This window comes from Terrapene carolina, unplaced genomic scaffold, assembly GCF_002925995.2.
Source record: "Terrapene carolina triunguis isolate 2854851 unplaced genomic scaffold, T_m_triunguis-2.0 Scaffold374, whole genome shotgun sequence".
In the NCBI taxonomy this organism is placed as follows: Eukaryota; Metazoa; Chordata; order Testudines; family Emydidae; genus Terrapene; species Terrapene triunguis.
Genome location: NW_020664725.1, coordinates 5,972,293 through 5,984,760, shown reverse-complemented (window position 1 = coordinate 5,984,760; position 12,468 = coordinate 5,972,293). Strand labels below are relative to the sequence as shown.

The window sequence follows — 12,468 nt, the reverse complement described above, 5'->3', positions numbered from 1 at the left end:
AACTTGCTCATGTAGTGTCGTAACATTTGAATGTCTACACCCAATATGTACAATATTACTTTTAAAAATAACTTAAAAAGGAAAAAAAATCAGCACACTTTTCAGCTCTAAAGGGTATAAGGGAATCTGCAGCGATGGGGGGGCTAGGGAGAGAAAATGCTTACACCTTAATTCTGTACATATTGCATAATGGGACATTGTGCACACTTTCCTCCCACCTTAGATACTCCATTATAAAGTCTCAACTTTATTTAAAATGGCAAATAAAAATCTCCCCTTGTTTAAAGCTCTTAAGATGACAATCCTCAGGAAAGCAGAGAAATCAGCCAAATCCTCACTTTTCATCCAACCCGTCCTCTGGGAGAAGGACAGGTTCAGGGCTTTGGTTGGTTTTCCGTAAACAAAACCCACAGTCGAGTTCGACATCGATATTTCCAAAGTTTGCCTGACATGCCTTTCTGTACCTGCATTAAAAAAAAAAAGGAAAATAAAAATATTAATGTGCACACTGGCCTGATGATAAAACACTGATCTAGCTTAGTAACTGATTATGGCAACAAGCCTGTCTCCTAGTGACTTTACACAAATTCAAATGGTCTGGGAACCCTGCTATCTTTGTTACACCAAAAACTGTTCAACTCTATGTAACATGAGAATCCTTCACCGTCATTTGTCGCATAAGGACTTTTAATTTAGGCATATGCTTTTAGTCTGGTTATGTTAACCTGGTATATTCAACTAGTCAGACTCTTTGTTCCCTAAAAGCCCACTGCTACCTGTGTCAACAATGAGAGAATCAATTAAATATTTTCGAGCAACAACAGTAATTAAGTTATTATGGAAGCACCCACCATAAAAACAGGTTGCTACCCATAGAACAGCAGCAGCTTTAGGTGCTTATTTGTTTTGATTCTCTCCTACACTTGATACATACATGTCACTCCCATTGGTACTAATCTGAATTCTGTGCACACAGCAAAATGCGAACAGGTTGCTCAGCATAGCACTGCAGTGCTATTGAAGTAGCTCTAATTATTGCACAAACTATCTGCCACTGACAAATGATGACTAATTACTGTAAAGTAGACGCAAATTGTTGTCTAGTCCTGGCATGCCACTGCCCCGCCCCACCACATACCAATAAGAAAAAACAGAGTTGGCTGCTGTGACGAGAAGAGCAGCTGCGTAATGCCAGAAGAAGCACATGGTGAGGAACTTGAAGTTTCCACGGTCAGTCTGGTCCCAGCCTGGCCCTCCCCATGGTGGGGACAACACAAACCCAATCTGGTTAGAAGAAGAAAAGATTAACCATTTTACAGCGAAAGATGGGTATCAGCCCCTCTAGCACATCTCTGCACTTTTTAATTATTATGGCAGCCTCAGCATTTAGTCGAGAAATGGACAAATCCACCCATTGACTAGAAGCAGAATGCTCTTGGCTCGCTATCAAACCACAGTCCTCACCAATTCCCCCTGCTTGCAACAACCTCTTGGCTTGACAAACTTTTTAAACAGGGGGATTTGTTAATGATACATCGGTCTCTATTAACTCTTCGGAAGCCAGGAATGAATAGGCTCACCTTTACAATTCTGAACAGAAGGACTGACACGGGGCAAACCTCGACCTAGCCTGTTCCTTCTGCTCTCCCCTCCCCCAAACCCTTCTCCCGAGCACTAGAATTTGTCTAGTCCAAGGTGCTGGACACAAGAAGATTATAATATTTCTTGTCTAGGAAATCTCTCTATAGAGTGGTTAAAACAAAGGCTCTGGAGTCAGGCAACATGATTCTGTCTCTGACTCATTAACAAACAAAATACTCACATTAACAAACAAAGCCTTTAAAGGCAGGTGAATGCTATGCCTATTTGACAGGTAGAGAAACTGAGGCAATGAGCGGCAAAGTGACTTGCCCAAGCTAGTACAGTGCATCCCAGGCAGAGCTGGTGAGGAACTGGGCTCCTGACCTTCCGTCTGGTGGCCTGTCCACTGGAAAAATTAATGCAGGTCTTACAGCTCATGGGGTTTTGACATGGCCTGAGGTACATATATTGTACTGTGTTGCCAACTTTCACAATTATATTACAAGTCTCACAATATTTGGTGAGTTTTCTACTCCTGATTTTTGGGGGGCCCAATTCAAGATTTTGTAATACTTGGAGTGGTCAATATTGCATATATACTCAAGTCTCCATATAGTAGCTGCCGTGCAAAATAAGAGCATGAAACCTATGACTTATGTGGTGAAATATTCAGACCAATCTATAGAATCCAGAGATTAAATCCTTTTTGAGAATGACTTCAATACCTTAAAGAAGTTTTTATTGGTCTTACCATGTCCTTTCCCCATAAAGTGAAACTGGGTGAGCAACATACCATTATGCTACAAGAGCTGCTTAGCAGTACAAACACAGATGGACGCTCCTTCCCAAAGTAGGAGCGAAGTGATTTAAGGACGCAATGGGCAAAATTCACCCATGGTGTAAATCCACTGAAGGTAACAGAGAATTTGGAGAAAGCAACAGAGGGTCCTGTGGCACCTTTAAGACTAACAGAAGAGAATTTGGCCCAATGTGTCATTACCAAATTATCTGGAAGAATGAACAGCTATATAGTTACATGGTATTTACTAAGAAACACCCGACAAGATCACCAATAATTAAAGGATACTAACCATTGGTCTATAATGAGTAATGTTAGCTCTTTGAGGCAAGGGCTGTCTTTTTGTTCTGCGTTGGTACAGCACCTAACAGAATGGGGTCCTGCTCCATGATTGGGGCTCCTAGGTGCCATCACAATACAAACAATAACAGCACTGCCTTCTCTTCTTTCCCTGTCCCCACCAAACCTATAGTTCAGCTGAAAGTATCAAATCAGAACAACTGACCTGCCAGAACCAAGATCCCTGGAGGATGAAGAAACTGGTTCTGAAGAACTCCAGGATGGTGTGATCCCGCAGGAACACTTCGATCAGGGCGCAAAGGGCTCCACCAAATATAGCGATGAGCAGCAAGGAGTGGAGGTGCTGATCCAGAGCGGTATTATTGTAGTCATGGAAACAGAACAGGAAACCTGCCAAAAATCAAACCACATTACATAATAATTAAAATGTATCGAGACCGTGAGCGAAGAGGATTCATCAGTGACCATAGCAAGCGTGGGTTGCATTTAATGGAATAGATAGATACATTTTTTTCCTGCTTTGTGCATGTGCAACTACCTGCCCATTAGGCAAAGATGGATATTTGAATTTTATGGGACAAATCAGGTGAGAGCTCCCCACTCTGATAATCTTCAGTCATGGAGAGCGGCAAGGATATAACACATTATACCCCATAGTACCAAGCTTAAAAAAATTGCACCCCAAGACTTTATCTGCTTCCTCCAGCAAGGCAGAGCTTAAAGCTTCTTTTGCCCTATAGTGTCTGCCCCATAGGACATCAGATGGGTGTGCCTGCAGGACCCACTCCCACTCCAAAACAAGCAGCAGCAATAAGAGTCAGTCCACATCTCGGAGCATAACAATGAGCTTAATACTGAAATTTCTTCCCTGCCAAGGATCAAGCCAAGGAAAAGAAGCTCCATTTCGGTCACTACAGACCACCATAAGTCACCCCACGAGAAGGATCAGGTTAGGGTGACCAGACAGCAAGTGTGAAAAATCGGGACGGGGGTGGGGGTAATAGGAGCCTATATAAGAAAAAGACCCAAAAATCGGGACTGTCCCTATAAAAATCGGGACATCTGGTCACCCTAGATCAGGTCCTAAAACACAACCAACCTCCTTCCCCATAATCACACAGGACCATGGGAGAGGGGAAGGAGCTTCCTCTCCCTAAACCACCACTGCCATCTAGTGGCTGTAAATTATGCATAGCCTCCAAATACCCAACTCATCACTGCAGGCAATGCCCTATGCACGCCTGTTTCCCATGCCTCCAAAGCTAGTTCTGCCTTTCCGGTTATTAGACAAAGTTTGTTTCCCCTCTTTAGCTGTCATGTAGTGGACATATACCATTGCTATTGCTGCCTTTGTTGTCCACACAACATGACAGAGTTGGGATGTTGCACCACCAAAAACAAAAGGCCTTGGGACTGTTTCATTGCCCTGCTGGATGCGTGTAATTAGAACTAGGCAAAATGCTCACAACAACAAGAACACAAAACCTCACTGAACTGGCCAGGTTTAATTGCAGGTTCAAACCTTGGGCCACGTGCATGGAGAGCTTCAATTGAGGCTTTGAGACTTTTCACATGAACCTGGGGACCAGCCACGGTTTCATATCCAATCCCATCAAAATGTGACCCAATGATTGGTGAAGCAGTTTATTAGATCTCCAGCTATGTTCTCTCAACCAAGTTTCTGTCATTTGAAAGTTCCGTCAGCCAAACAGTTCAGCCCTTTTATCATTACTTACTACTCACCTTCAGTAAACATAGCCACGGACAGCAAGAGGCGATCCAGTCCCAGAGATAGCTTGAGCGGGGAATAGGAGAGAACATCCACAATGCCCGAGAGGCCATAAAAGAGGTACATGGTCGTGTACTGCCAGTTAGTCAGCTTCTCCCAGCTGTAGGTCTCTCCACTGTAGAGACCCATGTGGGGACCGTCGGGGACGAACTGCTCAGCCAGCATCCCTAGACAATAGAGGCAAATACAGATCATGTTTTCTCCTGCTAAATGAGGATAGGAAGCAGAATATCATCCAGGCTGGAGAGAATGAGAAGTCCCAATGGAGGAGTTTGTTTAGGATCATCCATTGGAGACACTTTCTGGTATGCCATTCATAAACCATGCTTGTATGGTGGTGTAGGGTTTGCCTGGCTGTTTTTGAGGATGTTGTAAGACTTCTATATAAAATGCTAAAATGAAGGCCACTAAGGCGTCTGAAAACAGAATCATCCATTTTCTGCCACAGGGTAAGTCCACAGAGTCTGATGAGAGAATACTCGCAGCATGATAATGGCAGGTTTTTCATGGGTCATTGGGCTGCTGGGGAAAGTAGTAGTGGCCAATAGTCCATCCTTACCTGCTACAGCAAGGAAAGCTTTGGCTGCCCCTTCGAGGATATCCAGTTTCTGGATCCAGCGACTTGCCTGACTGTCTGCATTCAGCGTCCGGCTCAGGTATTTCAGTGGGTATTTCACAGACCAACCGAGCCCGAAGACCAGGAAGAAAGTGCCCCTAAGGGCATTGCCTTTGAAGCTTGACATCACTGAGCCGACTTGCTGGATACCTGGGCCTGAAAGGATAAAAAAAAAAAAAAAAACACAGATGTTCAAAGTCGCCCTGTCATTGATCACCTTGACAACAGGATGACGCAGAGGAGCCTTGCCTCTCTAGACACACTGTCCTGGAGTGTGCAATGTTGTCACACCAAGGCACTTGGCTTCCTGTGAAATCCCAATGCACATCTCTGTCCTTATAACAACAGAGTGGTAATCAACAGCAATTGGAAAAGAAATACAGAAAGAGCCATGATACTACTGGAGGAGAAGGGGGAAGGATTTGCATAAATAACTGGATTGCCCATGGCAGGGCCTTTTTAATGCTATGGGAATCATAGAACTGGAAGAGCCCTCAAGAGGTCATCTAGTCCAGTCCCCTGCACTCGTGGCAGGACTAATTATCTAGACCATTCCATTGCTAATATCTTACAGACGAGCATGGCAGCCAGATGATTTTTAATGGGAAGGTAGCAAAGTTATTGCTGGCAAAAAGCAAGTATGTAAGATTTTTAGGAACATTAACTCCCTTCAAGCAAAGTAATTAATAGGGTGTGAGTCCAGCCAGCCAGGTTGGATGTGATTTCTTAATCGCTCCAGAGAACTTTGGCTTCATTAAAACTTGAATACTGAACAACCGAGATAAACAAATGAGATTCCTATAAAGTTAAGGTGACCAGACATCCCAGGTTTTGGGGAACAGCCTAAAGTCCCAGGTACAAAAATGCAAGGATCACAGAGCACGTATGGAAAATGTAACAATGACTACATTGGCATGTTCATGCAGGATTCTCACATCATGCAAGTGAGATGCATTGACACCAGAGTTAGAGATTGAATCTTCAGAAACAAGGAGACAGTTAATATCTGAGGGCATTGTTTTCTGTGTTGGAATCAGAGGGCAAGGCCAGGAGGTAGGAACCGGTTGAAATAAAACAAAAACAAACAAAAGTCAAAACAGAAGACGTTGAGATCCAATGAGCATTTCTGGCCATGCTCTGGGAAACTGTACACTTTGAGGAATATTAACTGGCACTCAAGATTAGCAAGAGGTCCAAGAAGCGAGCACAGGAATGCACAAGGAGTTATCATTCAAATGCTTGCTACAATTCGCATGCTGGGCTTTAAATAAATATTCTCTGGAAACAGTCATTTTCTCTTAATACCCTCCAGCTACTTAAAGCTTCCTTTTGCCTTTTGGTACCCTTCCATTCTTCTTCATGCATTCTTCTGTGTCCTTCTTGCACTGGAAAACACAACCCCTTTTGTGCCACACAAACCTTCCTCTCTTTCATCAGATCTTCGACACTCTCCTTCCACTAAGATAAATAATAATCCACCACGGTACTCCAATGATATTGAACTTTTCCTGTGTTAGTGTCCAGTTTATACTGTGAACCTCTTGGGGCAGTGATTATCATTATGGAATGTTTGTAGAGTCCTGAGCACATGGGCTGTCAGAATCTAGATAGACAAACACCTTGGCACATTTTTTAAATCCTTCCATGCTAGGGAGTAGTTAGGTGTGCAATTCAAAATTAGGATAGGGTGTGGTATAGACAGGTACTGGAGATTAGGGATCAGGAGGTCTTTACAAAGCCTCAAAAGGTTGGGTTTGTGTTTTGCAAAACCCAGGTCAGGATAGATTGGCTCTGGCCTCATTTTCTCTAAGTGGAGTTGGTTCAAATAAGTGTTCTGGTTTTGGCTCATCTTTACTGCTATTTGCTCAGATAAAAGCATTATCCTTTATACCACCTGGGCCTACCTTTCATTCTTACTTAGGACACCTATGTACGAGTTATGATGGGTCTCAGCTTAAAGTAACACCTAAAAAAGTCCCCATTGACATGACACAGGAATACCCATATATTTCTCATCATGGACAGACGTTAATAGTAGGGTTTCTTGGAAATCAATACTAGAACTAATTGTATTCTGTGGTCCAGCTGGCATAAATCATCCTAGATCCATTAACCCAAATGGAGCTGTGTTAATTTATGCCAGCTGATGATCTAGCCCGGTAGACATATTTATCAGTAACCTGGCATATGGAGTGAATGGGGAGGGAGCAAAAGCTGCTGTGAAATATTTAGGCTGGCGAAGGATTGTGAAGAATGACAAAATGAATTTAAAAACCTTAATGGGCAGCCAGAATGGCAAAATAAAATTTAAAATAGTAAGTGTGAATTAATGGACACTGAAAGGAACATTTTAAGCCACTCAGTCTAATTCAGACTGACTACTCTATCTTGCATGCAGAGGATTGGGGTGTTATTGAAGATTGCCATGTTTTAACAGCTCTGTGCACTGAACAATCTATGTATTGCCATAAGTGAACAAGATGTTTTGCAGAGAAATAGGAAGACAAAGTCTCCATCTCAAAGAGCTCACATTCCAAATTAGACAGGAAAGGGGAAAACACCCAGAGAAGGGAGGAGAAAAAAGTTAATCAGTGCCAAGGGAAGACTGTATTTTCCTTCTTGCAGGACATGTACACTGTAGGGGTTTGTTTTGCATTTGTTGTTTCCCCAAATATAATTAGGGGTCAGAGAGCAAATGGATTGCATCAGAGGGGAGATAAGGGGCAGAAGCTAAGACAAAGGAAGTGACTTTTAGGGAGGGAATCTGAAAGCAGAGTCTATTAAACACATTGTGTGTCATATGTAAGATTATACTGTTAGCTCTTTGGGGGCAATAACTATGTTTTATTTGTTGATTAACACACTTAGCATAATTTTGGGCACTGTACCAATAATAAATACAACCATTTCTGGACTCTGAACTCACCATTTCGACAGATAATAGTTTAGAGGCACACCAGTTGAAAAGACAGGTTTTTTTGTTGTTTGTTTTTTAAGAAGAATTACTGTTAGCATAGAGGTCAGACACTTTCAAATTACTAAAAACAAATAAACACAGTATCTTTCAACCAGCCTTATGGCACTATCTGTGAAACCTACATCATCACATCTCCTGCTTTATCAGCTGTGTAATTTAGATATAAATCCATGGGGAAAGTGATGGACTAAATTCTAAGAAAGTTACAGTTTAGAAACAAACCCAGAGCAGTTACAAAGAATCAAAAACTCAGGTCATATTTTACAGTGAACTAATCTGCATTCCAATAGACTGGAAATATGGCTGTGGTCAGAGGGTATCATTACCTGAGGTTTCCCTTCTCTCTGTTCTGGCAGGCTGCAATGCTTTTGAGATTTTGATGTCACTTGCCTGATAGTCAGAGAAGACACCTGCATTATCGCCCTAAAGAGCGTTTCATCGTTGCATTGACTGCTGTGTTCAGTCTCCCGATTCCCCATGTTCTGTTTTTTAGCTGTTCAGCTTCAATCCCTGCTCTCTTTTACATGCCTTCCCCCCTATCTCAAATACCCCAGGACCTTTTCACCTAACAGAGATGGGTTCAGCTTAATGCTTACTTCATAACAGGACACTGGTGCAACAGTCTGTGCAGAGAAATGTGCTTTGTTGCATTTTAAATAAATCAGGGCTTTACAACCTCTTCCCCCAACAGGGAAGATAGACGCCTGTCCGGGAGGAGAAGCGATAGAAGGGACAATAGGAATAACAAGTTATTTCTAGAGAGGAGTTTGAATCAATGCCCCAAGAGCCGAGCAGCCCTGGACTTCGTCTGAAGAAGGGGCCTGAAATACCAACAGTGTGTCGGAACCTACCCAGCTGTGTTGATAAAATACCAGCCTAAGCCACAAAGCCCTTTGGCCAAGCACTAGAGCTCGACAAAGTGGGCCCATTTAGTCATGAACATTCACAGGGCTTTGCAAATCCCTTTTCAATTTGGCAAGGTTCACATCCCCTTTCCCAAGAACTGGGTTTCATCTGCATGGGAGGATGGGACACGGCTGTTATCCCTGCGAATAGCTGAATGTGCACGTACCCATGACTAGTTGTGCCACAAGTGCCTGCTCTCTGCTTACAAGGATTTCAGTCAGCCAATCAGGGGATGCAGCAATACCATGTGATTTTTGGTGACCAATCACAGCACTTGTGGTAAATAATTCACATACATTCATAAAAACAAAATATCAGAGCCTGCTTGCAGATAATTTGCCAAGAGGAGAAAAGAGCTTGTCAGCTGGCTGACTGCCATGCACACACACACCTGGAAGCATCTGCTTTCTGGCTGTTGAGCTGCTAGCTGACCTCGCCCAGTGGTTAGGATGGTGGAGGGGATCCCTGAGGAAGGAGGGACCTTCAGCTCAGCATAGCCCTCCAACATCCTCCAATCGCTGGAAGATCCTTTTCACTAAAGATCACAAAGTTTAAAAGCCAGGCAGTCCTCAAAAGGTTTTTTTTGGGGGGGGGGGGGAAAGGGGTTAACCATGGGAAGTCAAAAACACCTCCCCAGCATCTCTTCATCCAGGCCCCTTCCAACAGCATGAAACATATTCCCAGCTTGTTCCCCCTTGCATCTAGATAACCCTTCCTTCCATCTTCCTAGATCTTAGAAAGCTCAGAAAGCCAGGTTCACACACAGACCATTCAGCATCTCCCCATGGGAGGGAGGAGGAATTTACCTGTGCTGTCTGCACTGCCTGCTTCCTTCCTGCTGCAGAGGTGAGGTGCACCTGTTCCCACTTGCACTCCAGATGTGAGCAGCAGCAGTAAGGAGAAGTGAAATGGAAGTCCCAGATAAGGGGAGGAGTAGAGCAGGGAGGTGACTCTTAATCCAGATGCTCCACCCTAAATGTCTTCAAACCAGATCAGAAAAGGTCTGAGTCAACCAGTTTTCAGTGATTGACACCTGTTTGCTGCTGTATTTCCTAAGGAAAATTAACGTTCTTCTAGGATTTCACCATGAAATTAAACAAACCCAAACACTAATTTTTATTCTTGTGATAAACAGGCTTACTCAGGTTACATCACGATCAGGTTTTGATGACTGAAGAAAGCCTGGTCAGTATCCTGACTAGTCAAGTTTGTTGCAGTTCAATAGGATGGGAGAACTCAGTAGAGTTACAAGTTGGAAGCTCGTAAAACCTTTCGGGCTTGAATTCTCAGTTACATTAATGCCCCATCACATGGCTTTGACAGTGTGAAGCAGATGTAACTGCCAGGGGGTCCAAGGGGGTGGGGGTAGGAGTTAATATAACTGAGAATTCAGGCCATGGGTTTCATAAGTTGAAGCTGAGGACTTGTGAAATTTCCCTCCATCATAAACAAAACACTCATTCATTTCTATGAAGATTCAATTATAAAGACCTCTTAATCTATCTATAAGCACTCACTTCTTTCATCTAACATTCCGCCACTAACCCTCCACTGAGCAGCTGCTCAGTATCATCATACCCGCATTAAATAAAAGACGACAAGTTAATATAGCTACTTAAACAATTGCAAAGATCACAAGTAAATACAAAGTGCTCCTTTAAGCTCTTTTCCGACCCCTCGAAGTCTTTATGGGCTGCATATAGAAAGGTTGTAAGCACCTCAGGGCAAAAACCTTGTCTTATTGTCTACTTACAGAGCATCACACCCCTCTATGGTGTTTTAATACAAACCAGCGTGGTGATGTGCTTCTCATGCTTTTGTTTAGGACCATAAGTAAGATCTAACCAGAGACCAGGAGGCTTACAAATGAGCTGTTGATGAAGTGCACTGCACCCGCATGCCATGCATTCGTGCATTTTTCAGTGCAATCCAAGTACGGACAGCCAGGAAAGCCTCCCACCCAATGTAAAATACCCAAAGCAATACTTCACTACTAACACTAGGCCACCTCCTACCAATGGCTGTTACCTCAGATAGCTTTGGAATGAGAGCAATAAGTGTCAGGTTCTGAGGAAGCACCTCTCTCTCACAAGTGCTTGTTCAATTATTAGTGGTCTGTGTTTACCACAGGTGCCTATTCTCGAGGGGGGTGGGAAGACGGGGTTGGTGATGGCAGAAAAGGTGAGTGTAACAAAGTGATTTCACAGAAGTTGGTCCAGTAGAAGTTGTTGCCTCACCCACCTTGTATTTCTAATATCCTGGGTCTCACACGGCTACACCACCACTGCAAACAACGCCGGTGAGGCCAGCCAAGGAAGCGGTAGCCTCTGTCACTTCACCGCCGCACCAGCGTACAGGGACACTAACACTGTCAGCACCCCAGTTGCTAAGCAACACAGCTGGGAGATGGAAAGCATTCACCTCTGCTTTCATGACCGTTGACAGGGACTAGCATCAGCGGAGGCCATCTGCGACTAGTCAAGGAAACCCAGTCGGCGAGGCTGGAAGGGGTGCGAGTGGAGGGCTGGGAAGGAGAGACTGAGCTGTCGAGCTGGGTGGAGAGGACAGCAAACACAGCTGAGGCAATTATCCTTCCCAAGAGGAAAGGCGGAAGCAGTGGCAGGTGTCTCAGGCAAACAGCAGCAGTGGAAGAAGGTCCTCGCCTCACATAGAGGGGAGCGCCACATCTTCCAGTCTCTCTCTATTCCCAGCTGTGAGGAAAAGACGTGAGGGGGACAGTTCAGGCCACGATGAATTCTCTGTACAAGCGAGGCCGGCCAGCTCTTTTAGCCTGAACTGGAGAGAAACCCAGCATGGCAGAGTGAGGCAGGTGAAAGCAAGGGGGGATTTAACAAGAAGCCTGAAGAAAAAACAAAAACCCATCCCTCATCCCTGCACATGGTTTCACCCAGGCTTAGCCTTTAAGACCCTGAGAGAGAACTGGCCTGGCATCCCCAGCATAGAGAACATACAACTTGGAGACTCGGGTGTTGAGAGGCTCATGGGGAAAGGGATCCTCTCCCAGCCCTGCTATTTGGCACGAGGGGCCTGCCAGTTTCCCCTCAGAGGTGCCTGACCCTGCCTAGGGACCTGAACACCACAAACAGGGCAGCTGCTCACTCCTCACCGATCAACGTCGCTATCAGTGACACCGTGCCAGGTACGGTACTACTGGTGGTGACAGAGAGACTGTCTGGGGAGAGCTCTATTCCTGCCCCCGCTTTACACTTCCTGAGTGACACCAAGCAAGTCACATAGCCTCCCTGGGCCTCAATTTCCCCTTCTATAGATAATATGACCTAGCACTTACACAGCGCTTTTTCAACAGTGATCTCAAAGCATTTTTACAAAGGGAGGTCACGATGAATGGACTCAGATTCCAAGGCCAGAAGGGACAACTGTGATCATCTGGTCTAACCTCCTGTATGACACAGGCCAGAGAACTGCCCTAGAATCATTCCTAGAGCAGAGCTTTTAGGAAAAAAACAACAAACCAATTT

The 12,468-nt window shown here is 44.3% G+C and overlaps 1 protein-coding gene across 1 annotated transcript; it reads right to left on the bottom strand.

Moving 5' to 3' along the window:
- Positions 1-334: 334 nt before the first annotated feature.
- Positions 335-5,212, bottom strand: LOC112113363 (transmembrane protein 45B-like). Its single transcript, XM_026657988.1, has 5 exons — positions 5,029-5,212; positions 4,424-4,636; positions 2,886-3,070; positions 1,139-1,284; positions 335-464 (listed from the first exon to the last, which is right to left on the bottom strand). The coding sequence occupies exons 1-5, from the start codon at positions 5,210-5,212 to the stop codon at positions 335-337; spliced, it is 858 nt and encodes a 285-aa protein (XP_026513773.1).
- Between the last annotated feature and the right edge of the window lie 7,256 nt (positions 5,213-12,468).

Coding starts and splice junctions, on each gene's coding strand:
- LOC112113363 (XM_026657988.1), bottom strand. CDS start 5,212: ATGTCAAGCTTCAAAGGCAATGCCCTTAGGGGCACTTTCTTCCTGGTC. Junction 4,637..5,028: donor AGCTTTCCTTGCTGTAGCAG/GTAAGGATGGAC, acceptor TCTATTGTCTAG/GGATGCTGGCTGAGCAGTTC. Junction 3,071..4,423: donor CGTGGCTATGTTTACTGAAG/GTGAGTAGTAAG, acceptor GATTTTTGGCAG/GTTTCCTGTTCTGTTTCCAT.